General features: G+C 38.8%; 1 protein-coding gene and 1 pseudogene across 4 annotated transcripts in view; one reads left to right on the top strand and one right to left on the bottom strand.

Moving 5' to 3' along the window:
• The window catches only part of UBA2 (ubiquitin like modifier activating enzyme 2), a 42,291-nt gene extending 15,489 nt beyond the window's left edge, over positions 1-26,802 (bottom strand). Inside the window, exons 1-10 of one of the 4 annotated variants that reach the window (XM_064581289.1) lie at positions 26,590-26,802; positions 24,636-24,719; positions 23,210-23,280; positions 21,096-21,160; positions 19,587-19,687; positions 17,845-17,966; positions 12,297-12,364; positions 11,710-11,831; positions 5,258-5,357; positions 1,598-1,764 (exon numbers count right to left, since the gene is read on the bottom strand). In XM_064581289.1, coding sequence (XP_064437359.1) covers positions 1,598-1,764; positions 5,258-5,357; positions 11,710-11,831; positions 12,297-12,364; positions 17,845-17,966; positions 19,587-19,687; positions 21,096-21,160; positions 23,210-23,280; positions 24,636-24,719; positions 26,590-26,727 — 1,038 coding nt within the window. In that variant the 5' untranslated portion in view covers positions 26,728-26,802. Of the gene's footprint in view, positions 1-1,597; positions 1,765-5,257; positions 5,358-11,709; positions 11,832-12,296; positions 12,365-17,844; positions 17,967-19,586; positions 19,688-21,095; positions 21,161-23,209; positions 23,281-24,635; positions 24,720-26,589 lie in introns of those variants that run through there. The other 3 variants (XM_064581288.1, XM_045891236.3, XM_064581290.1) reach the window with 3 other exon arrangements.
• LOC123855529 (complex I assembly factor TMEM126B, mitochondrial-like) lies at positions 1,866-2,568 on the top strand (annotated as a pseudogene).
• Positions 26,803-27,738: the final 936 nt, after the last annotated feature.

Raw genomic sequence — 27,738 nt, 5'->3', positions numbered from 1 at the left:
CCAGGAATGTAGCCTGACAAGAACGCTAAGACCCACCAGGCTTCTAGGACCTCAGTCCTGCTTACAGAAATACAGCAGACACTAAGTGTATAGACCGCAACACCAATTCCATTCACTGACGGTGGCAACCCTCTCCTAGCCTGATGGCAGTCTGTAATGAAAGGTTGTTTGGTAACAGCAAAGAGATAAGGGCTTTTTAGAGAAAAGGGCTTCATTAAAGACTCAAACGTCTGGACTACACCTTTTGGTTTTCCTTCTCCAAATTCCCTTCATATACACCAGTCTCCTGCATTTGCGGTTTCTTTTCACATATGGCAATATAACAAAAGTTTTCCCTTGACAATTTATATTCTTCCTGAGATTGTATCTTGGTCACTTTAGATTTCAGCAAGATTTTCTGCTTCACTGAGAACATACTATCCCAGCCTATAATTCAGAAGCACCAAAGTACAGAAGAGAAAGCACTGACAGGATGTGCGTTCTCTATTTATTGGCTGGCTGGTTAACCTCAGGCAAATGAAATTCCTTAAATCTGTAATTCCTTAAGTAGGGAAAATTATATAAATATTTTATGAGGTTGTGATGAGGATCAAGTATGAATATTTAATAGTACCCAACAGTGTACATTAGGTACTTCCCTAGACAACTGGTTCACCATATCCATTAGGTGTAGATTTTAATCAGAGGGTAACAACTCCCAGTTTCAGTTTCATTATCTAGCCCCTGTGTATGGATGAAAACGTCCCAAGTCACTATTAGAACACCAACAATGAAAATATGTATTTATTAAATAGGTTAATATTTATACATAAACCCAAAAGAATAAGGTTTACAAGAATCCCCAAAAAATGAACTTACTAACTCTATTTTGGATGTCTAATTCAACCACAGTTCCAAAATTTGCACAAAATTATCATCTCAGCTTAGTAAAACTGACCAAACCTTTCCCCTTACAACTCACAGCAAATCTCTACCATCACTGAAACATATAAACTTTAACACAGCTAAATCACTTGTAGATGTAGAAAACACTGATTACAATTAAAAATCAGATTAACTCATTAAATTTCAAAATATGACATCTAACCACAAAATACTATTAAATATTATTTTAACTTGGTAAGAATAATTACATTTAATTTTTGTATTTAGAGGTCTCAGACCTTTCACTATTTCAATAGAAAGGCAATTTTATTACTTCCAAGGTTATTTAGGCTCATGAGCTGTTGTCTCCAAAAGGATTTTATGACTTCTATTAACAAATCTGTATTACACAAGAAAGTTTTTAAGTCAGTGAAACATTTTACTTCAATAAATTCACATTATTTCTCCAGTCCAATTATGTTCTCAAAACATAATTATAAACCACAAATCCATAACCAGAATCTGAAATCAAGTTCTGTATTACTTGAATTCACGTAGAGAAAATTCATAGTTCAATGTAGTAATTAGAAATGAAGACATCCAAGCAAACTCAACATTATGTCCTCAAATTCTGGTAGAATAAATAATATCCAAAAATTACTAGTTTCTGGTTACAGTTCAAGAACAAAAATATGCATGTGATATAGAATTGCCACATATTTTCAAAACAAACCTTGTCCCATATGAGCTCAGCTCCATCCCCTTTTTCTGCTAAATGAACTCTCAAAGTCTCAATGCTCTTTGAAAAAAGACATGCATAGCTCTTTACATCTAGAACTTGCTGGTCTTTCAGACCTAACTGCGGTTCATTTTGTTGATCTGATGCATTGGTTTCTTCTCCTAAGGGAAAAAATATTAGAAATTTCACTATTAAACATCATCCCTCTATTTTATTTAAAAATTCAATGCTTGACCAGTAAGAAAATCAAAATGAGGATCCGCCAAAATGGCGGCGCTCGGGCGTGAGGCTGGGGCTGACTTGAAGGATGCAGGTGTGGTGCCGGTGAGAGCTGGGGAAGTGCCCAAGGATATCAGAATGGCAACATACACACATGGTCAGCCCAGTCTTTCTCTAGGAGATGCAGAATTCAGAAGAACCAATGGTCATCGAAATCATAGAAAAAAAATTTGAATATCTTAGAAAAGAAAAGCAGTATAAGCCAGGAAAATTGTGTTCTGAGAAGTTCATTGATTGGCATAGTATGTGGCGTTTTAATTCCTGTGGTTTGGCTTTTTCTAAAAATGGACGCCTGGCAGTCAAGTATCATACTGTTCCACTGCCACCAAAAGGAAGGGTTTTACTTTACTGGCTGCTGCTTTGTCAAACAGAGATAAAAGCTATGATGATTCCTCTAGTCCTTCAGACGGTATTTGGAATATTTAATGGTCTACAGCATTATGCAAGATTTGGAAGTACACTTGAGAAAACTACATGAAGATTAATCAAAGTGAATGGATACTAAATCAGCAGAATGGGTTTTTTTTATGATGAGGACTCAGGCATTGCTGAAGCAGTTAAAAGTAACTCTGGACAGTTTGTTTCTGTTCCTTTTGCCTGGTATACAGCAGGTACTCAATAAATATTCAGTAATTCAGTAAAAAAAAAAAAAAAAAAAAGAGAGAAAATCAAAATGAAACAAATTCCATTAAGATAATTATTAGGATACTACAAATATTTGTGCAAAAAAATGGCTAATAGGAACCTCATAAAATCACTAGAGAATTCAAAGATACAATGTCGATAAGATAAACATTATGCCCAGCACACAGCACTCAGTAAGTGGAAGATATCAGAAGCATATTTTTTTTTTTGAAGATTTTATTTATTTGACAGAGAGAGACACAGCGAGAGAGGGAACACAAGCAGGGGGGAGTGGGAGAGGGAGAAGCAGGCTCCCCACTGAGCAGGGAGCCCGACGTGGGGCTTGATACCAGGACCCTAGGATCACGACCTAAGCTGAAGGCAGACGCTTAACGACTGAGCCACCCAGGTGCCCTATCAGAAGCATACTTAAATTTAGTCTGTAAAACCCAGCAATTGCACTACTGGGTATTCACCCCAAAGATACAAATGTAGTGATCCGAAGGGGTACGTGCACCCCAATGTTTATAGCAGCAATGTCCACAATAGCCAAACTATGGAAAGAGCCAAGATGTCCATCAACAGATGAATGGATAAAGAAAATGTACATACACATACACAATGGAATATTATGCAGCCAGCAACAACAACAACAACAACAAACCAAAATCTTTCAACGACGTGGATGGAACTAGAGGGTATTATGCTAAGCAAAATAAGTTAATCAAAGAAAGACATGTATCATATGATCTCACTGATATGAGGAATCCTTAATCTCAGGAAACAAACTGAGGGTTGCTGGAGTGGTGAGGGGTGAGAGCATTTGGGTTGCTGGGTGATAGACACTGGGGAGGTTATGTGCTATGGTGAGCATTGGGAGTTGTGTTAGACTGTTGAATCACAGACCTGTACCTCTGAAACAAGTAATACATTAGATGTTTAAAAAAAAAGATAAGCCACTCTGGGAAACAGGATGGAGGTTCCTCAAAAAGTTGAAAATAGAGCTACCATATGATCCAGCAATTGCACTACTGGGCATTTACCCCAAAGATACAAAAGTAGGGATCTGAAAGGGTACGTGCACCCCGATGTTTATAGCAGCAATGTCCACAATAGCCAAACTGTGGAAAGAGCCAAGATGTCCATCGACAGATGAATGGATAAAGAAAGAGGTGGTATATATATACAATGGAATATTATGCAGCCATCAAAAGGAATGAGATCTTGCCATTTGCAATGACGTGGATGGAACTGGAGGGTATTATGTTGAGCGAAATAAGTCAAACAGAGAAAGATATGTATCATATGATCTCACTGATATGAGGAATTCTTAATCACAGGAAACAAACTGAGGGTTGCTGGAGGGCGGTGGGGTGGGAGGGATGGGGTGGCTGGGTGATAAACACTGGGGAGGGTATATGCTATGGGGAGCGCTGTGAATTGTGTAAGACTAAAGAATCACAGACCTGTACCTCTGAAACAAATAATATACGTTAACAAAAAAAAGAGAGAGAGAGAATATAGTAGGAAGGGAAAAATGAAGAGGGGGAAGTCAGAGAGGGAGACAAACCATGAGAGACTATGGACTCTGAGAAACAAACTGAGGGTTCTAGACGGGAGGGGGTGGGGGAATGGGTTAGCCTGGTGATGGGTATTAAAGAGGGCACGTACTGAATGGAGCACTGGGTGTTATATGCAAACAATGAATCATGGAACACTATAGCAAAAACGAATGATGTAATGTATGGTGATTAACATAATAAAATAAAATAAAATTTAAAAAAAAATTTAGTCCGGGGGGCGCCTGGGTGGCTCAGTCGTTAAGCGTCTGCCTTCGGCTCAGGTCATGATCCCAAGGTCCTGGTATCGAGCCCTGCATCGGGCTCCCTGCTCCGCGGGAAGCCTGCTTCTCCCTCTCCCACTCCCCCTGCTTGTGTTCCCTCTCTCGCTGTGTCTCTCTGTCAAATAAATAAATAAAATCTTTAAAAAAAAAAATTTAGTCCGTAAAGACAAATAGTCATTACTGTAGAGAACTGCTCCCAACTGACACCCAAATCTCCTGGGACCCTTTAAGTTTCAATGTGCTAATCACTGCAGTGCATACATTAATCGTAATGTAACTTATCTAAGGCATAGACATAATGTGTGGAAGGGGCGGTAGGATAAGGAAGAAGTCACTACTACAATAGTTTTTCTCACATTTAAAATTATAAGTATGTCCCTAAATTAAATCCTAAAGAGATAATCACACAAAGGTACAAATATGTGCATGTATTCTTATCACAACACTATCTGAGGGAAAATATGAAACAAAGGTTAACCAATAAGGGACTAGTTAAATAATACTGACTGGAAAGAGCAAGTAACAATATATAAATGTGTATGATTCCATTTATGTAAAGCACATAAACAACTGCCCTTTATTTCTGTGCACAGATAGAGTTGACTACCAAGACATTCATTCCCTAAATGTTAATAGTGGCTATTTCTCTAGGTGACAAGATTTCCAGCCATCTTCCTTCTTCATATGTTTCTAAACTGAATTTCTTACCATGTAATTTAGGGTTATTTAAAGATTTTAAGTGAGAGAATTTCCAATTTAGGTATTCCAAAGACTAAAATGTATTTAAGTTTATTTATTTAAGTAATACCTACACCTAATGTTGGGCTTGAACTCACGACCCTGAGGGTCAAGAGCCACATGCTCTTCTAACAAAGCCACCCGGGCACCCCATAAAATGTATTCTTTACCTTGACTTTGTACTTCAGCCCAGTCCAATGGAACCGGAGGTTTCCTTTTCCGCCACAGTTTGTCCATTGTCAACAGATACCGGATATCATCTTTAAAAAGCTTAAAAAAAAATTAAAAAACAAAGATAAAATCCCACAAATCCTATAGTCCCTATGCTGATAAAATATAACAAAATTTCATTGATTTACTATAAATATTACACCATAAAATCTTCTGATTTAAAGATATGTCCTATACCAGCAGATGCACAATTTCCAAAAGAAAAACCCACAAAACGTAAACCTTTTATAAAAATATTTATACAGAACGTCTGCATTTGAAACAGTGAAAGCAGAAATGCTGAGAAAAAGAGTAAAGGAACTGTGAATAGTGCTCACGGCCCCTGCCCCGCTAAGTCACCTCCCCCAAGCATACCTAAAGTTCCAAAGATCGATCTGAAGCAAAATCATGCCAATCAAGAAGTTAAATAAACATACACCAGTTCCCTAAGAATTTAATTAAATCACTGAGCCTAGAGATACCAGTTAGCAGTATCTCCAAGTTCATGGGTATAATAGCAATAAAGCAGAAACATTTTATTTTTTAAAGATTTTATTTATCTATCTGAGACACAGAGAAGATGAGATAGAGAGCATGAGCAGGGAGGAGGGGCAGAGGGAGAAGCAGACTCCCCAGAGCAGGGAGCCTGACACAGGGCTCGATTCTAGGAGCCTGGGATCATGACCTGAGCTGAAGGCAGATTTTTTTTTTTTTAAATATTTTATTTATTTATTCATGAGAGAGAGAGAGAGGCAGAGGCAGAAGCAGGCTCCCCAAGAAGCAGGGAGCCCGATGCAGGACTTGATCCCAGGATCCTGGGATCATGACCTGAGCCAAAAGCAGATGTTTAACTGACTGAGCCACCCAGGCACCTCAAGCATACATTTTAAAAGTACAGTGCTCAAAACCAGAATTTAATCACCTGTAACATCTTTGAAATGTGGTCTGGCCCCCCAAAAGCCCAAAACCAAAACAATTTCTTTTTCAAAAATGTTATGGGGTGCCCATGTGGCTCAGTCATGTCCAACTCATGATTTCGGCTCAGGTTATGATCTTAGGGTCATGAGATCGAGCCCTAAGTCAAACTCTGTGCTGGACATGGAGCCTGCTTAAGATTCTCTCTCTCCTTCTCCTCCCACTCACATACACGCTTTTCTCTCAAAAACAAAACAAAATAAAATCATGTTGTAAGCAGTATTATATATAGCCTGAGAGAATATCACATGAATGGCACTATCCTGTGGTAGAATTTCAAATGATTTTATTGTATTTATTTTTTCCTCAGCTGTATTTTCTATTGTCAGTTGATTTAGTCAATACATTTATTTTATGTATCAGCTATGAACTTAAAATTGGTTTAATAAAAAAATTCAGAACCATTTCTTTTTAAAAAAGATTTTTATTTAATTAATTAAAAAAAATTTTTTTTTTAAGATTTTATCTATTTACTTGACAGATAGAGACACAGCTAGAGAGAACACAAGCAGGGGGAGTGGGAGAGGGAGAAGCAGGGAGCCCGATGCGGGGCCCGATCCCAGGACCCCGGGACCATGACCTGAGCCGAAGGCAGATGCTTTAATGACTGAGCCACCCAGGCGCCCCTATTTATTTTAGAGAGAAAGAGAGTGAGAGTGAGCATGGGGGAAGAGGGCAGAGGGAGAGAGAGAATCTCAAGCAGATTCACCCATGAGCCCAGTGCCCAACGCAGGGCTCAATCCCGTGACCCCGAGATCATGACTTGAGCCGAAATCAAGAGTTGGCTTCTTAACCAACTGAGCCACCCAGGCACCCCAAAAATTCAGAACTATTTCTATCAAAATATATTCAATTCAATCAGTATTTATGAAGCATTCTTAAATCTTTGGAAAACCAGCCAAATATACAAATAGTTAGAATACAAATTTAGTGTGAGAATCACACAGCTTCGAGTACTAGCAGGAATTTTGTTCTGAGGAATAAGGAGAGTTCAAGGAGATGGTAACATCTGAAATGGGTGCATAGGCAAGGAAATAAGTTCAGTATGACTTGGGTAACAAAACTGGTTAGACACATTTTATAGAAGACCTTAAGCACTTGGCTGAAAAGCCTCCCAGGCAATGGGAAATTAGCATGGTTTTCCATGCACAAGCTCCACACCCTTTAACCAATTATTAAATACTGGGAATCCCTCAGAGTTCTAAGATGGTACTAAACCATCTTCATGCTCTTTTCTCTTAGGCCTACAAATCCCAGTCTAAACCTCTCTGCTTGCCTTTAGAATTACCTGCCCTTACTCTAATATTCCAGAGGAATCTCAAATTGATTCTATCACCTTATCTCATCCTCTAAGCCCTACACAACACACCTGCTTCCCACCTTACCTACCTCAGAGAATGGCACCTTGTTCATTCTGCTGCCCAGCAGGAAACCAAGTATCATTCCTGATTCTTCACTGTTCCTCACTTTGAACAACCTAGTCTTTTATTTTTTTACAAAAAGATTTTATTTACTTATTTCAGAGAGAGATAGCATGAGCAGGGGTGGGGGAGTGGGGATCGGATCTTAAGCAGACTCCCCGCTGAGCATGGAGCCCAACGTGGGGCTCAATCTTACAACCCTGAGATCATGACCTGAGCCAAAATCAAGGGTTGGACACTTGAGGCGCCTGGGTGGCTCAGCTGGTTAAGAAGCTGCCTTCGGGATCCTGGGATCGAGCCCTGCGTTGGGCTCCTTGCTCAGCAGGAGCCTGCTTCTCCCTCTCCCTCAGCCTGCAGCTACCCCTGCTTATTCTATCAAATAAATAAAATCTTAAAAAAAAAAAAAAAAAAAAAGCTGGACACTTAATCAACTGAGCTACCCAGGTGCCCTAAACATCCTAAGTCTTATTAAATCTTCTTTTTCTCCACCCTCCACTGGGAATGCAGATAGGTTGTACTTCAGATTATTCTAGCACTGTACAACTTCAAAAGGTACTGTCCCATATTGATTACAATAGGAATATCAGGTCCTAGAATGGTGCACAGCATACCCTCTATATCTGATCCTATAGACCACCTTTTAATGGATTCCCATTGCCTTGGTATAGCATCCTTGTCATGATCTAGGAAGTCTTGCCTGATGTAGCCTCAGCTTATGTTTCGATTCCTCTTCCCAGTCTCCCCTTTAATGAGAATTATTTCAGTTTTCCGACCTGAGACCTTCTGTGTACATGTAGCATTCATATCCCCAACCCAATTCTTTAAAGTCTTGGGTTGAAATGTCACTTCCTCTGGAAAGCCTCTTTTGAAACCTCATATTGGGTCTAATAACACTGTCTAATAACAATGTTAAGTCAACTTAGTCTTAAAGGGTTCTAATGCATCTGATCTTAATGTCGTAACACTCTGATTTTGACATTACTTGTTCAATGTCTGACTTTCCCTCTCAACTATGAGTTACCTACAAAGAGCTGGGACCCTATTTTCCATCTTACTCACTGCTGTATCTCCTATCAGAGTGGTGACCAGCACACAGCAGATGTTTAGTTACCTACTGAACAGACTGGAGATGTACCTGAGATTATGTTGGCATTCAACACTGCTCAAACTGGAATGGGAATAGGTATACGGACACAAGTCTGGAAAATACTGTCACTATCCATAACGGAATTAAGTACATTTTAAGCATAACCAAAATTGATTTTCTAAAGAAAAGTCTATAACAAGGAAATAAATGCAACAGGTTTAAGAATCAACCTATGATATCTCTTGCACTGAGGAAAAAGAGAGGAAACATAAACTGGAGGGAGTAGTAGGCCATTTGCGTAGGACCTATGCATTTGGAAAGCAGACAGAAGCCAGGAAAGATCAAGATGCAGGGCAGAGAAAAAACACTGTTTGAAAACTAAGGTATAAAATTAAATTGGCAAAATACGGTGATAAAGAAAAAAATTTAAAAGCAGCAAGACAAAAGAAGACAGTAACTTACAAGGGAAACAAACCCCTTATGGCTAGCAGATTTTTCAGCAGAAACTTTTCAAGCCAGAAGGGAGTGACATGATATATTCAAAGTGCTGAATGGGAAAAACCTGTGGCCAAGAATACTTTATCCAGCAAAGCTATTATTCGGAATAGGAGATAAAGACTTTCCCAAACAAAAAAAAAAGTTCATGACCATTAAACCAGCCCTGCAAGAAATATTAAAGGGGACTCCTTGAGTGGAAAGGACACCAGAAGTGGCAGTATGAAAGGAAACACAAAAGCAGTAAGAATGAATATTTCTGTAAAAAGTCAGCCAAGGAACTCACAAAATAAAAGGATATAAAGTATAACAACATATATCTAAAAGGTGTGGAGAAAAGGCATAAAGAATGGGTTCAGAGGCGCCTGGGTAGCTCAGTTGGTTAAGCGACTGCCTTCAGCTCAGGTCATGATCCCAGGGTCCTGGGATCGAGCAACACATGGGGCTCCCTGCTCGGCCGGAAGCCTGCTTTCTCCCTCTCCCACTCCCCCTGCTTGTGTTCCCTCTCACACTGTATCTCTCTCTCTGTCAATTAAATAATTAAAAAAAAAAAAAAAATGGGTTCAAACTTAAAACCACCATCAATTTAACAGAGACTGCTATATGCAGAAGAGATTATATACAAATCTAATGGCAAAACCACTAATAAATATGCAAAGAATAATGAGAAAGAAATCCAAATGTGTTACTAAAGAAAATCAGCAAGCCATGAAAGAAAGACAAAAAAGGATCAGAGAAAATCTTCAGGAACAACCACAAAAAAATGAAAACACTTGATGGAATGAACAGCAGGATGGAAGAAGCAAAGGAATGAATTAGTGACCTAGAAGAGAGTGATGGAAAGTAATCAAGCTGAACAAGAGAAAAAAGGCATTATGCAAAATGAGGATAGACTTAGGGAACTCAGTGACTCCACCAGACATAACTAACATTCCCTATTATAGGAGTCCCAGAAGAAGGAGAGAAAGGGGGGCAAAAAATTTATTTAAAGTAATAGTTGAAAACTTCCCTTATCTGGGGAAGGAAACAGATATTCAGAGATCCAGGGGACACAGAGAACTCCCATCAAAATCAACAAAAGCAGACCCACACCAAAACATACTGTAATTAAACTAGCAAAATACAGTGATAAAGAAAAAATCTTAAAAGGTACAGGGGGGGGGGGGCGCCTGGGTGGCTCAGTTGGTTAAGCGACTGCCTTCGGCTCAGGTCATGATCCTGGAGTCCCGGGATCGAGTCCCACATCGGGCTCCCTGCTCAGCAGGGAGTCTGCTTCTCCCTCTGACCCTCCTCCCTCTCATGCTCTCTGTCTCTCATTCTCTCTGTCTCAAATAAATAAATAAAAATCTTTAAAAAAAAAAAAAAAGGTACAGGGGGCACCTGGCTGGTTCAGTCAGTAGATAGAGCATGTGATTCTCAGTCTCAGTTTTGAGTTCAAGCCCCCATTCAGCATGGAGCTTACTTAAAAAAAAAAAAAAAAAGACAACGGTACAAGGGGAAAGGAAAAGTAGAAGAATTAACCTTTACTTAGAGATTTCTCTCAAATAGCAGGGGGGGAAAAGTACGCACAAAGTGCGACCTTCTCTTGACATCTGTCCAATGGCTTCAAACCTGTTAATAAATCCTTAAGGTCATCTGCTCATCTGGTAGGAGTGTATTAGGCAGTTCAAGAAAAGCTGAGAAATCTTCAAGTATCTATTATGATAAACCTGCTAGGGAGTGAAGGCAAAAGAAGTAAAAAGACTTTTAAACATAGACATGAATACCTAGCTGGCCTATAAATTAGATAGAGCCAATTAAAACAATCTTGTGGATTTCTCTAGAAATATTCAGCAGGCAAATAATATATACTAATGAAGAGGGATCTGACCAAGAACGAGAGGATTAGGGATTCAAGAGTAATTAAGTACATGTCAGATTCCCAAGAGATTTAAGCAGGAAAGGGATATAAGAGAAGATGAAAAACAGCAGGAACCAAAGATCAGTTAAAAGGAAAATCAAGAAGTTCAGTGTAAGTGAGGGAAGGAAAGCCAACCAAGAGTGTATAAGTGAGCCTCTCTATTTTAATTTCTATGAAGATGCTATATTGATTTATCATTAGCGCTAAAATTACAAAACCTAGGGGTGCCTGCACGGCTGTTGGTTAAGCAAATGCCTTCGGTTGAGGTCATGATCCCAGAGTCCTGGGATCAAGCCCCGCATCAGGCTCCCCTATTCAGCAGGGGAGTCTGCTTCTCCCCCTCCCCCTGCTCATGCTCGCTCTCTCACTCTCTCTCAAATAAATAATCTTTAAAATTCCAAAACCTGCTTATCCTGATGATATCAATCAACTTATTAAGACAACATTAAGCATAAAAAGCATATATTTCATGTACTATTTTAAAACAAACAGAATAATAAATCTATCCATAATTATGAAGAAAGTAAATCTAACCTTGGTAAAAAGTTTAACCGGATCATATCCAGTTGATTTAGCCCATTCCTTAGTGGAAATACGTTTAATGTCACCATCTTCGTTAGATGCTCTGGCTCTGGCTTCAGCTTCCATTGGTTCCCCTATAAAATGAACACCATTTTATTCTCAGCTATAGTAAATGTAGAACTAAGCTCTCATCTACCTTTGGGGGAAAAAAAGAGTCATTTGTGGAAGTCATCTGCACATGACACATTCGGACCTCAAAGAGAAAGAAAAATAATATGCTCATTAGCATCTTTTCCTACCTCAGTTTCTTAAGGCCACATGTAGAACAGTTCAAAATATGGACCTGTAATCAGATCTGGAAACAACTCTCTGCTCTATTTACTACATTTGTGACATTTCTGCATCTTGTCTTCACCAGTAAATGGGACTACTCTTTTTTTAAAACATTGTTTTAAAGATGAAATAATCCATCTTAAACACATAATATACTGTCTAACACAAAACAGCAATTATTTTTTTCTCCTCTTTGCTATCAATATTAAGATAGCAAAATAAAGGCAGTCCTCATTATATAAGAGAACATATCCCAATCTACTCACAGGAAGCTTCAGGGTCAGCTCTGTCAGGGGATACTTCTTGATCAGCATCTTCTTCCCCAAACAACTGGCTATAATAAGAGTAATAAATATTTATGTTCAACAAAATATTGTGAACAAATATTTACTTTTCCTACTTCCCCTCAAAACAACTAACTTAGAATATTCCAAATCTATAGGAGGAATGAGGAATAAATAATTGGCAGGCTAAATTTTAGTAAACCTATATTCATTCCTATCATCTAGGTTCTGCAAATTCCTATGTTAAAATCTTTGATCAAGACACAGGTGAGCAGCTTTTACATTTTACTTGGATATCATTCTAATGCCAGAATGATACTTGTGAAATACACCTGCAGCTAGCTATTAGAAAAACATTATTACACATCTGCTACATGCTGGGCACTGATCTAGGTGTAAGAATAAGCAGTGAGTAAGATGTTTTTTTCATGGTACTGTATCTCTTTACTACTAAAAGGCCTTCAGAAACAATATATTAAGCAGGAATTCTCCTCTGTTAATCCAGTTATCCTAAAAACTATTTAATAACACAGGAACATAATGTTCCACCTTTCCTCAAGTACTTGACTTACAAGAAAGCTATCTTTTCAAAGGAATCCTTTGCAGTTAAAAAAAAAAAGGAAAAGCTATCATCTCAAAGTTTCTCAAAACTCCTGATATACTCTATAAGAAAATGTCCACTTGTTTCCCAAAGTCACTGTATCAATTTTCACCCCAATGGCATGTAAGAATTCCTATCGATTCACTTCCTCTCCAGACTTAACATTTTACCAAACTACTGAGTATAAAATAGTATCTTGTGATTTTATTAATTTTCCATGTTAGTCATGAAGTTAAACATATCTTCATTTGCTTACTGCCTATGTGAGTTTCTCTTTAAGTGAAAAAATGCCTGTTCGTATTATTTTGTCAGGTTGCCTATTTCTTGATTACAGGAATATATTCTAAGATGATATTTTTAGTTGACTTTATGTTGCAAATATTTTCTCATGTCTTTTGACAAGAGATATTTAATTAATTTCAATGAATCAATCCTTTCCTTTACGGTTAGCACTTTGTGTCGAGACATTGTTCCCTAAAGATTTTCCCCTATATTAGAAAGATTTTTTTTTTTTATTATTTATTTGACAGAGAGAGAGACAGCGGGAGAGGGAACACAAGCAGGGGGAGTGGGAGAGGGAGAAGCAGGCTTCCCACCCGAGCAGAGAGCCTGACGCAGGACTCGATCCCAGAAACCTGGGATCATGACCTGAGCTGAAGGCAGACGCCTAACCAACTGAGCCACCTAGGCGCCCCTAGAAAGTTTTTTTCTGTTAACATCTAAATACTTACTCCATCTGGACTTAATTTTTATATATTCTTTAAAGTAGAGAATGTAAGTTTTTTCCACATTGATAATGAATTGTCCTACCTTTTATTTAATCCCTTCTTTCATCTGGGATCTCGTATGCAACCTTGGTCATGAGCTCTGCATTGTCCCAATGGTCTGTGTTTCTATCTCTGTACCAGCAACACACTGTAAGTTACTTTTAGCTTATATTAAACCTTGACATCTATTAGAACAAGTTACCTCAAGCTACTCCTTTCCAGGAATGTTTAAGCCTTATTCCATAAATTTTATAATAGCTGAACAAGTTCCAGTACAAACCCTGATGAGATTTTGATTGGAACTGCATTTGAATCTATAGATCAACTTGAAGACAAGTGACACACACACAATATTGACTTCCAATCCACAAATACATTCTTTCCTCTTATTTTATCCTTCTTTTTATGTTCCAATGGTTACTATAATTTTCCATATTGGGTCTTATAAATCAAGATTTATAAGTACCTGAAAGTAGTACTTCATGCTTTTAGATGCTTTATTTTTAGGTATCTTTAATATTTAATTATACAATTTTATAGTGAGTTATCCATTTTTATATTTTTTAACTGCGTGATGCTGCATATAGAAATGTAATCTTTTAGTTGGCCATGCTGCTAAACTGTCATTATTTCTAATAATTTGTCTATAGATTCTTTGGAGTTTTTTATGCAGGTAACTATATTGTATACAAACAACAGTTTTGTTTCTTTTTTTCTCAACTCTTCTCCTGTATTTCCTTTTTGTCTTATTGTATGGGCTAGGAACTTCATTACAACACCAAGTAGAAGCAACAATAATGGGCATCCTCATGTCAACTCTGATTTCAAAGGGGATGATTTGTAACTTTTATCATTAAAAATAATGCTTGTATTGGTGCGCCTGGGTGGCTCAGTTGGTTGGGTGTCTGCCTTCAGCTCGGGTCGTGATCCCGGGGTCCTGGGATCGAGCCCTGTGTCAGGCTCAGCAGAGGTCTGCTTCTCCCTCTGCCCCTCACCCCCACTTGTGTGCACACTCTCAAATAAATAAAACTTTTTTAAAAATTTAAAAAATAATGCTTGTATTAAGTATATGGTTGGCAAATAGTGGAAATTTCTGACTGCTGGAGTGAGACTGTACAGATAATCAAGGGGAGGAAGCTAGAATGATCCCTGTAGTAATGGATTAGAGCTGGAGACACCAGTATGAATTCATATTTACCTTAATATACAGAAATGTTTATAAATTTGTGTATATATACAGATTAGCATAGATATATATTTGCTCCGTTGGCTAAAAGAGCCTAAAAGATACAACAACTAATAGCATGCCAAGCATTCAGATCTTGGTTTCTAATGCCATTCTTCAAAAAAAGGAACCAGGGCGCCTTGGAGAAAGGTCTGATTCTACGGCAGGAAATAACATAATGAGCCTGGAACATCTAGTACCAGAAAGCAAGGAACTGCTCCCCAAACACCCCCACTCACATCGATGGCAGTATGTCTAAGAGCACAGAGCTAACAGAAAGAGCTCCCAGTGGCCAAAGCTAGAACAATCTGAGCAACAAAATATACTACTGGACTTAAGCCGAAGTATAAAATATATTCAATATGAATGCAGACTGATATAAATGATGAAGAAATCAATAGATGGGTGAGAAAAGACAAACCTTCTAGGCAGAAGAACTCTAATTTATGTAGATACCTCTGCCCTCAAGGAAACAGAACACAGCTCCCATTCCTTAGGTGTGGGCTGCACACAGTGACTTCCCTCCAAAGTGTACGGTACAATAGAGAAGGGGGGATGGGGAGAGTAACTTTACAATGGAGAAACCTGACAAACACTACCTTAGTTAAGTGATCAAGGCCAACATTAACAGTTATAAATCATGTCAGTAACATATTTACTCTTCATACGATGTGATGAAAATGGCAATTTATCTACCTCTGTGATTTCCCTCCCAATAGCTCATAATAACAGTGTTAACATCAAAAAAAATTTCCCATAGTGGGCCATCCTACCTGACCAGCACTCTCAAAATTATCAGGTCATCAAAAAGGAGTAAAGTCTGAGAAACTATCACAGCCAAAGGAGGCCTAAAGAGACATGACAGACAACTAATGGTAATGTGGTATCATGGAACAGAAAAGGGACACTGGGTAAAAACAAAGGGCTTTCTGAATAAACTATGGACTTCAGTTAAATATGGTATCAATAGTGGTTCATTAATCGCTGCATATGTATCATACTAACAATGTTAAAAGGGAACTCTGTATTATCTTCTCATTATTTCTGTAAATTTGAAACTGTTCTAACAAGTAAAATCTGTTAAAAAGAAAAAAATGTTTGCCAAATAATGCTTACAAAATATATTTTTTATGAAATTTCATTGTTATACCATCATATGTGTACTTTTCTGAGTGCATACACATTATACCTTAATCAAAAAATAAAGAAAACCAATGTTTGCTATAAGTTTATAAAAGGTATCTTTTACCAGGTTGATAAAATGTTCTTATTTTATTAAGAATTTTTGGGATGGCTGGGTGGTGTAGTCGGTTAGGCGTCTGCCTTCAGCTTGGGTCGTGATCCCAGGGTCCTGGGATCAAGTCCCACATCCGGCTCCTTGCTCTTCTCCCTCTCCCTGCCACTATCCCTGCTTGTGCTCTCTCTCTCCCTGACAGATAAATAAAATTTAAAAAAAAAAACAAGAACAAGAACAAGAATATTTGTCATGAGGGGTGCCTCGGTGGTAATGGATTAGAGCTGGAGACACCAGTATGAATTCATATTTACCTTAATATACAGAAATGTTTATAAATTTGTGTATATATACAGATTAGCATAGATATATATTTATGTCAGTTAAATGTCCAACTCTTGATTTCGGCTCAGGGTTGTAATCTCAGAGTCATGAGACTGAGCCCGTCCGACTCTGTGCACCATGGGGAATCTGCTTCTCTCCCACTCTCCCTCTGCCCCTCCCCACACTCTCTCTCAAATAAATAAATTAAAAAAAAAAAAAAAGTCTTGAAATTCTCCTTTTATTCTGTAATGGCCTTAAATGGTTTTGTTATCAAAAACATGATAGCCCCATAATGCAAACTGAGAAGTATTCAGGTTTTAAAAAATGTCTCTGGGACAATTTACTTAACATTATTACGATATAGTACTTGCAAGTTCAGTGGAAATCACCAGTAAATTCAGATAGGTTTGGTGCATTATTCAGAATTCAAACCACTTATTAAATTCCCCTAAGGTATAGTACTGTTCAGGCTTTCTTATTTCTTTTTGAGTCCATTTTTTTTAAGTTTTTTTTCAAAATGAATTTATCCAGGAGCACCTAAGTGGCACAGTCAGTTAAGGATCCCCCTCTTGGGTTTTGGTTCAGGTTGTGATTCCACGAATCATGAAATCGAGCCCCTTATCTGGCTCCACACTCAGCAGGGAGTCTGCCTGAGGTTCTCTCTCCACCCCCCCACCCCGCGCTCTCTCTCTAAACTAAAAAAAAAAAAAAAAAATTTTATCCAGATCATTAAAAATTTCTGTATACAGGCATGGTCTTTTTATTGTCATCCTTTTGTTCTTTACTATCATTTAAATCTGTGCTGAGATTACATTCCCCATTTATTTCTCTCTCCTTTTCATGATTGAACTCACGAAGTACTTTTTTCCTCTTACCTCAATTACATCCTTCCCACTAATTTCCTTGGAGTTTATCCTTTTTCTAATTTAAATTGGGTCCTTAGCTCATTAATGTTCATCTCTCTTCATGTGTGTAAGCCTAGAACTTTTCTTCCAACTGCCACATTCAATGCATCCAAGTTTCACATGCAGTATTTTCATTATCATTAAAAAGTATTTTTAACTTCCATGATTTCTTTTTTAACCAATGAATTACTTCTAAGTATGTTTTTTGTAATTCCAAATACACAGACTTGTATTCATTTAGTTATATGCCTGTCTCCAATATCAGGCTTCCTAAATAGTCCATGGTATATAACGGACATGCATGCAATATTGGCTGAATTCCGCACAAGCAGTAACAAGAAAGTTAACGGAGCGTCTCTTTGCCCTATTTAAAAGAATATTCCTCATAAATACAATCTGAGATATAAAAATAAAAATGACCCCATTTCCCATCGTCAGTACTGAAAATACACCCAGAAATATATATACTCTTACTTGAACAAATACTTTGCCCAAACGATGCAATGAATAGGTTCAGAAGGGGTGTTACGAATTGTACAGCCAGGGAAAGTTCTCTGGGTAGGTTTGGGATGACATTCATAACACTCAGTTACACCCTGCAAAGTCAGAATACGAGAAAAGTATTTATCCCATGATGGTAATTTCTCAACATCATAAAGTAATCATCATAAATATTCATTCATCTACATTCTAACTGGGTTTTATACTGTCAAGAAAATTTTAAAATATCAGTGACTCCAAAATCCTTACTTTACAAACAAGGAACTGTAACAAAAGTGAACTGAATCAATCACAGTCACAGCTAAGTCTAAGCCAGGATTCCTCTGACTCCGGCCCAGGAAACAACACTTACAACAAGCCAAAAACAAAATCAAAAACAAAAAGCCACACTGCACCTGAATATCAAATACAAGAAGTTTATCTTAATCACACTAAACAAAAGAAAAACTACTAGAAAGACGAACAGCTTTCTAACCAATTATCTCTCAAAGGTGTGGACCTCAGTTACTTAAATATTATTCAAAGCCTTACCTTATAATCTCCTAAATATTAAGAAAACTAAAAATAATTAATAATTTCAAGAACCACCTAGATACACAGAAAAATCCTAGATATTACCAAACAAAATACTTTTCATTTTGTTGAGCTAGGGTTACATTTTAATTTGCAATGTAAGGAGTCCTTGAGAGAAGTCTATGGCACCTCAGACAATCTTTCAAAACCATCAAATGAACATTCCTCATTTCAGCAATTCTCAACCTCAGTATTAATACATTACTAGTACCTTAGGATCAGGTTAACGAACCAAAACCTGCAAATATTGTTTTAATATAAATGACAGCAGACCCAGGATTTTCTCCATAATACCATTTCTGGTGTCCTTTCAATAAACCTTCTTGGGGGCAGCCATATGACAAGCAGCCATCCCTCAAATCACAGTGGATAAGAGAACGACTGCTGTGACCTATAAACAGACCCTGAAGGGCTCCACTGATTTAACTAAATTTAATACACGTTGATATTTACAAATCTTTGTAAAAGGATACTAAATAAGCTTCCAAGAGTATTTATCAGCTAAAACAAAAGAAGCAGAGCCACAATTTCCAACATGGGTAAACTGCCAAATAATGGACAAAAGTAGCAAATTTAAGTGGTAATTCGAATTTTGGTTTCAAAACCTGCAAAATGACTCTTCAAATGTATCTATGTTTAATTTCCTAAAATAACTAAAAGGAAAAAGATCACAATGCTGGATTTTATAAAACTGGGTTATGAGTCCACAGGTATTTATTTGCTCTATTAATCTCTAGTTTTCTCTAAATGTCTGAAATATTTCACAAATACAACAAATAGTTTCAAAGTACTCTTCAGATCTTTGAAGTCCAGACTTCAGATAAAAAGTAACTTTGGAGAAGGCAGTTTTATCATACACCAACTATGGCATCACAGGTAGTTTTATAGCTACAAAGTATTTTAAAAGGCAATGTCATTAAGCTTACCAGTCTAATACATAAGCTACAGAAGCAAAGTAGCACAGAGCTAGAAAGATCTCTGCCTATATTCTTTGTATTACCTTTATAGTATCTAAGTTTTATCAGAGCACAAAAATCCCTACATCTTGGATGGTGACCAGCCCATATCATATAAATCCAAAGTTTACTTCTTCCCTCCTTAAGGTCCCAAATAAATATTTGGGAAGTAAAAACTTACTTTACCTTTTTGATGGTAGTTACTTGCCCAAGGTAACCAGCAGTTCCACTCTCAATAAGAGGAACATCAGCTGCCAGACACATCCTATTAACATGGTTGCGGGCAGCTGGAAGAAAAATACTAGTTAGCAGGAGTTTATGGGGGGAAAAATTAGTTACTTTAATTAGGATAACATTTACCCAAACTATTTTTTTTAATTTGTTATGTAATTTTCTTATAGCTATGACCAGTGTAATAAAACGGTTACACTTAAAGAGACTATTCACTAGCAAAATTCCAAACGTAAGGAATTTATATCACAAATTTACTCCAGGAAAAGCACACCTATAAATAATTTTTGGATTCTAAAGTGTCACCTTTCTCTTCTGTTGCTGTGTGCCTACTCTATAATCTTGGCTAAAACATTGTTTCAGTATGTTCTGAATCCTTACTATTATTCTAATAAAATTATCAGGTAACAAACACATGGAAATGAATGGAGAATGGAGAATATCAACTTGGAACTACTAAGGCAGTTTAAGGCAAGGGGAATAAAGAGGAGTCTAGTTAAAAGTCATTCAGGGATGCCTGGGTAGCTCAGCCAGTTGAGTACCCAACTCTTGATTTCGGCTCAGGTTCTCAGGGTCGCGGGATTAGGCTCTGTGTCGGGCTCCATGCTCAGCACAGGGTCAGCTTGAGATTCTCTCTCTCTTTCTCAGCTCCTCCCCCTTCACTCGGGAGCACACTCTCTCTCAAATAAAATCTTAAAAAAAAAAAAGTCTTTCTGACCTTTCCTCATGCTTTGTGTTTTTTCTTTGGTATTTCAAGCTCAAAATGGTTACAAACCACTCCACAAATGTTGTTTTACATGTAGAACAATGACTGGCTATGCAGCACTTGATTATAAGAAACATTACCCCCTATTGTGGAAAGCTTAAATGGTCTAAAATATGTACATCTAAATAGAATCCAGCCTGTTATCTTACGGCACCCACCTATACCTAAAATAATTCAAGATCCATGGCATCTATACTAACTTTGACATCCTCTTGCCTCAGTCTTGAAACAGTGGTTTTACAGCCCCGATCGCACTTTAGAATCACATGGGAAACTTGGAAAAAATATGCTCAGGTGCCATTCAGAGAGTCTGACTTAACTGGTCTTGAGATGTGACATACAGGCACAGATATTTCTTAGATCTCCATGTAAATGAAGGAAGTCACACTGTGCTTAAGTGATGGGATACTCTGAAACAAGCACACACCCACATACCATATGTAGTCACCCTCTTTAGCGATTTTAACAACTTCTATGTTCACACGTTTTGCTAGAACAGCAGAGTATGTGATAGCTAAATTCCTGCCTGAAACCAGTTCTAGTTAAAATTACAACCAACTGGCAAATTTTAAACCTAACCTTACTGCTCTCTAGATGTAACTCATAAGGAAATACTTTAAACACTAAAAGGCTGTGGAAACAGCCTTGTTACGGGGGAAGGGAAATACTTAGGAATTAAATGTATAAAATAATCTCACCTCTGTTATCTAAAGCATTCATAACCAATATAAATTGTCGAAAAAATTCCACATTATAGTCAGGGCTACAAAACAAAACAAAACAAAACGTCACCAAAACAACTGGCCTTATACCTGATCTTCACAGCAGAATACAGGGTCCTAAAAAGCATACTAAAGTAACAGTGCAAAAATAACTGATATTAGGGGTATGTATCATATAATAGGTTTGACTTTTTCGAAACACCAGAGCAGATTTCAAAGAAATAATTTCCCCTTAATCCCTGTGACCTGACATCCTTTTTGGTCAGCAATCTGGGGCCTAAGAGCACGATCTCAAACTGGCAGAAAGATGGCATGACTTCACCAGTCCCACCAGGCCTTCTCCAGGCAGCCTGGGAACATATAAAGAACACATTCCCAGGATCTGCCTGGCCTCTGGCTTCACCTCACATGGTCAGGATCAGGCAAGGTTCAGGCCTCTAGGGTCCCCGCTTTTAGCAGCACTGGGAAAGCAACGCAGGGTAAGGGGGTTATGGAGCTACAGGAAGGTTTGCAGAGCAAACATCCAGAAATTAAAAAAATTGGATACAGATTTCCTGAGAAAGTGTAAGACTTTCTCTAATTCCAGACCTCAAACAAGAAGTAATTATTTCTAATACCACTTACTTGTAAGTTAGGCAACAACTATAAAGGATAATTTAGACCCAGGGTTCCTTTGTTCCAACACTTCCAAAATTACATATTTACTCTATCTTTACTGAGATCAGAGCATATTTATGTATGGTGAAAACTATGGTCCCGTCACAATTCCTACCGTTATATTACAAAAGTCATAGTCCAAATAAACAAATTATTTTGGGAAGGAACCTTTTAAACTGAAAAAGACCAGAACTGAAATCAGTCAGAATGAGAGCAATATATTTAGAAGTCTGAATCATCACATACAAGGATTTTTCATGTTTAAGTGTATCTGTATTTAAAACAAAACTATAGGGGCACCTGGGTGGCTCAGTCGGTTAGCCGGCTACCTTCGGCTCAGGTCATGATCCCAGGGTCCTGGGATCGGGGCCCGCATCGGGCTCCCTGCTCTGCAGGAAGCCTGCTTCTCCCTCTCCCACTACCCCCTGCTTGTGTTGCCTCTTTCACTGTGTCTCTCTCTGTCATACAAATAAATAAATCTTTAAAAAAAAAACAAAAAACAAAACTATAAGCCCTTTTATGTTTCCAAATAACTTATTTATTTAAAGTATTAAAATATCTTTTTTTTTTTTTTTAAAGATTTTATTTATTTATTTGAGAGAGAGACTGAGATAGAGAGAGCATGAGAGGGGGGAGGGTCAGAGGGAGAAGCAGGCTCCTCGCTGAGCAGGGAGCCCGATGCGGGACTCGATCCCGGGACTCCAGGATCATGACCTGAGCCGAAGGCAGTCGCTTAACCAACTGAGCCACCCAGGCGCCCCTAAAGTATTAAAATATCTTACCTCTTATTTCCTCTTATCTAAATCATTTAAATCATATATATAAACTGTTAATAAAACTCGGGCACAAGCTACCACATTTTAATTTTTCTAGAAAAATCATTTTTTCTTTTCTAAGTTTTTATTTAAATTTCAGGTAATTAACATGCAGTATAATATTAGTTATGTAGTGATTCAAGACTTACATACAACACCCGGTACTCATCACAAGTGCCCTCCTTAATCCCCATCACATATTTTACCCACCCCCCACCAACCTCCCCTCTGATAACCATCAGTTTGTTCTTTATAGTTAGGATAGAAAAATCATTTTTAAAAACCAGAATGGGGCACCTGGGTGGCTCAGTTGGTTAAGCGACTGCCTTCGGCTCAGGTCATGATCCTGGAGTCCCGGGATCGAGTCCCGCATCGGGCTCCCTGCTCGGCGAGGAGCCTGCTTCTCCCTCTGACCCTCCCCCCTCTCATGTGCTCTCTGTCTCTCTCATTCTCTCTGTCTCAGATAAATAAATAAAATCTTTAAAAAAATAAAAATAAAAAAAAAAATAAAAAGCAGAATGACTTCAAACTCCTGTATCTGGCTACTAAAAATACGTAACGCTTTAGAAGTTTAATTGACAACAAACACAATTTTGCAACATAATAATCAGAACATACTTCATGATGCTGTCATGGTAGGCTATGATATTAGCCTTTGGGTAAAACTGCAGTACACTTTCTTTAGCAACCTGGAAAAACAAACAACAGTAAATTACTAATTTACTAAATAGCTACAACATTTCTCTCTCTATGTCAAGTTTATGGCACACAACACTGCCATTTCACCTACTTACATATCCTATTTATATTAAAAACTAAAGAAATATAAAAATGCGACAAAATTTCATTAAGATTAAGTTATACACATATTTATAAAATAACAGGAGAACTGGCCCCTTCCCTTATACACATCTACATGAATGGCAAGCTTCAACAAAAACATAAAATGCAGTAACTAAGTGTGATTTGTTCATTCATTCAACATTTACTGAGTATCTTCTATGTGCCAGATCTGCATGAAGCACTTGGTGAGCCAAGGTGACACTGATCAATGTTGATAAACAGAACTACAAGCTATGATAAATGATACCTAGAAAAAGTAGAAGCTACAGGGTGCCTGGCTGGCTCAGTCAGAACAGGCTACTCTTGATCTCAGGGTTGTGAGTTCGAGCCCCGCATTGGGTATAAAGATTACTTAAATAAGTAAAAAAATTTTAAAGAAAAAGTAGAAGTTGTTAGGAGAGGAAGGTCTGACTTAGTCTACGAGGTTTAGTCAGAGTGTATCCCTAGAGAATAAAGCCAAAATTTGAAAACTAAAAACGAGAAAACAGTGGGAGTTTGCCAAAAAGGTTGGGAGAAAAGCGAAGTGAAAAGATGTTTTAAAACACTGAATCAAGGGGCGCCTGGGTGGCTCAGTCGTTAAGCGTCTGCCTTCGGCTCAGGTCATGATCTCAGGGTCCTGGGATCGAGCCCCACATCGGGCTCCCTGCTCAGCGGGAAGCCTGCTTCTCCCTCTCCCACTCTCCTTGCTTGTGTTCCCTCTCTCGCTGGCTCTCTCTGTCAAATAAATAAAATCTTTAAAATCAATCAATCAATCAATCAAACCCTGAATCAAGATGGAACACTCAAGGAACTAACGAAAGGTCAAGGTGACTAGAACCTCAGGGAAGGCCACCCTTTTAGAAAAAGTGCAACAAGAGCATAAGGCTGTAGCTTCTCTTGCCCTCAAATACAGCAGTCAACCTCTGGGGAACACTGGAACAATGCTCATCCTAAGCAAACAATCAGAAATTTAAATATGAAGGGGACACCATTTACTGGATTGGGTAGAGCGGGTCTACTTCCTCAGCAGACCAAAACAGAGGAGGGTGTAGTCCTTTACATCTTTATTCTTCACAATCTCTCAAGTAAAAAGAGGTGGCTTCCCCCATATACGCCCTCCTACTGAAAAGTCCCAATTAATCTGATAACAGAAAGAGAAGATCCATCAAAGTGCAGAAATATTAATGAATAAATAGAAATAGTATATTAAGAAAAATGTTACCTGGGCCTTTGATCTTCCAACATGTTTCTTTTGAAACAAAAACTGCCTGTTGAGGTTGCTGACATCGATAGTATCCAGATCAATCTACAAGTGCATAAACTCCAGATAAATCACAAATTTTCTGGTATGTTTGACCAAGATCACTATCCTCAGCATCCACAAACCAAAACTTTTGCTATCTGTTACATTAGCAGAGAAAATGCTTTTCATTTTCAACCAGTAATAGCAAAATTATTAAACTGATAAAAATAATTTAACACATATTTTAAAGAACTTGGGATTTAATTTCAGAGATAACTTTCTCAAAAATATTTTAGAAAGGACATATCTTTTTGTTTGTTTAATCATTCTGGAAAGTATGTTTGGAAATTCCTTAGATGCCATAAAATTATATGTCTGTTGAAAATAAATATATAATTCATTTATCTATCAATCTAATTAATTACTCTTTCAAATCGAGTATGTTAGATTTAACTGTGACTTCTTTTCTTAAATGATACTTGGCAGTTACTGAATGTTTGCTGCTTTAGTTCAAAGTCTTCATCTACACAAAACTCCATTTACAATTATTATTAACCTAAGGGCTGTTAAAGGAAATGTCTACACGAGGTTAAAAATGTGTCACTTAAGTTTTAAGTTTTATCTAATTGCTGCTTAAATAAATCTAAGGGAAGAAAATAATAATGACTTAAAGACTTTCATTCCATTTCAATAAATTTATATGAAGAGTAATCAAACGTTCTAATCGTGAAACAGCTTAACAGTTTGGGTTATAATTTCTGAAAATCATTATATAACCACCTAATCATTTTCTATTTGTACTTTCCACATTTATTACAAAAATTAAATCAAATAAAAAAGAATGAGCATTTTTCAGGTGCCCAATCCACGGTCTTGTCTATTACAAAACGTTTCTTTAAACATGCAGCAGTAGTTACCAGCTAAAGCACAATCGTATCCGGATCTGCAGTACAGAACTGGATGGGAAGACTAACCTTTTAACAGCCAAAGAAAAAATGTGTAAATTCTTTTCCCTCCAGTCACTCATTTATTAGTTCAGTCTGCTACTTCTACTTTTTCCATTCCGTGCTTCCACCACACCTTAAGACAATTTAAACTCACATCCAACTTCCTAACATCCCCAATCTCTAAAAAGTTTAATATAAATAATTTAAAATTACAGCCACTCTACGTGAGTGCAAAAGTTAAAATCTTCACCAACATCTTTAACGACATAAGCGAGTGTGTCTACGGAGATAATGACAGTCACGCAGACTGTAACGAGAGGAGCGCGAGTCCCAAGAGTCCTGCCACTTGCTTCGCGACCCAAGTAAGTTACTAAAACCCCTCTAAATCTCACTTTTCCTCTCATCTGTTAAAAAAAGGGATGAAAATGGCGTTTGCAACCTTACGGAGGTAGCGAAGATTAGATGCGTTAATGCAAGCTAACCGCTCGGAACTGCGCCGGGCTCGGGACAAGCGCTCAGTATGTATTGCCTCCTATTACCGCCACCCTCTGCTCTGGACCAGTATTTCTGAGTTAAGGGAGACCGCCAAAATGAAGTCACAACATCCACGAGACTCAAACAATCACCTCCGCCTCCCACTAAAGCTGGGGAACTGCTCTGAAGCGAAAAGACACGAGGCCGCTCCCACAGCCTAGAGCCGCCACAAACCGGCGCTGCCAGGGAGGCAGGGGGCGGCCGCGCGGCGCGACGCCCGGAAGACCCCGGCCCGCGGCCTCTCTGGCGTCCCGAGCGGACCGGGCGTGCAGGGAGGCCCGCTCCGGCGCCGCCGAAGAGCGCCCTCTCCGCAGGCAGCCACGACCCCCGGACTTCCAGGCCTGCTGCCACCACCCCCGCCACCTCAACTCTGGTCCCGACCTCCGGAGCCCGAGCCCCCGGCCCCGGCAATACGGCCCGCCATTCAGCCCGCGCGCACGCCTGGCCCTCACCAGGTCGATGTGGGAGAAGCCGGTGAGCACAAGGTTCTTGAGGAGCTCGCAGCCGATGCCACCCGCGCCCACCACCAGCACCCGGCCCCCGGCCACGGCCTCGGCCAGCTCCCGGGGCAGTCCCCGCGACAGTGCCATGGCGGGACGACCACGAGCCGCGGCGGAGGCGGAGGCGCGAGAACTGAGCCGCGGCCGGAAGCAGGTGGGGGAAGGGCGGCCCATCTTCCGTTCCTGCGCACTGCGGCCGCCGCTTGGCGCCGAGCGGGCGACGCCCGGGACCCGTGGAGTGAGCTGCTTGGGGCCAGGCTGGGCTTTGCGCGAAGGAGCTCCCACACCTCCCGCCGTACTCCAGCCGGTCGTGTTTTTCACGCGCAAAGAACCGCTGTCTGGCTTTAGGAAACCTAAGGGCCACCTTTTAGCCTGGGGTTTGAACTCGCAGCCAAGGCTTACAGGTTAGAAAACAGATGCCCCTGTATGTAAAGAGCTCCTACAAATTAACAACAAAACAAATACCACCCAAACAACAAATATAGGCCAAGGATGTGAACAGGCACTCACAAAGAAAATGAATATGATCAATAAACAAAAAATTTAAAGAAAGAAATGTAAAAGAGTACTTAAATCATTTTCACTTATGAAGCCAGCAAACAGAAAAGTGCAACATTCCGTGTGGTCAAGAGATGGGAAAACAAGCATTCCCGTAGCTGTAAGTAAGGATTCTAAAGCAAAGCTTTTCTAGAGAGTGTTAAAAGATAAACTGAGGCATATTTAAAAATTTTTGTTTGAGCAAAACTCGATTTGAATTGGGCAGCATTCAGTCTAGGAGATAAAAAAGCTCTGAGGAGCTGTACCAAATGAAAGACTTTCATGGCTAGAAGAGAAAAGGAGCAAGGAAATTATACAAAAGTGGGTTGGTTATTGCAAGGTTACTTTCCTTTAGGGGATTATCAGGTAGATTACCTTTTTAAAATTTTAAATATTTAAGTAATCTCTACACACAATGTGGGGCTCAAACTCACAACCCTTAGATCAAGAGTTGCACACTCATCAGACTGGGCCAGCCAGGCACCCCCAATCAGGCAATTCCTGATGGACTGGTTTAAAATTCCATTTCTGGGAGAACCCTAACTGTAAGTCTCTGCTTGGTGA

This window comes from Mirounga angustirostris, unplaced genomic scaffold (genome assembly GCF_029215605.1).
Source record: "Mirounga angustirostris isolate CCGP_5_RB_7025 unplaced genomic scaffold, mMirAng1.0.hap1 SCAF_16, whole genome shotgun sequence".
Lineage (NCBI taxonomy): Eukaryota > Metazoa > Chordata > Mammalia > Carnivora > Phocidae > Mirounga > Mirounga angustirostris.
Note: the sequence above shows the minus strand (reverse complement) of the source record. Positions and strands in the feature narration are given on the sequence as shown.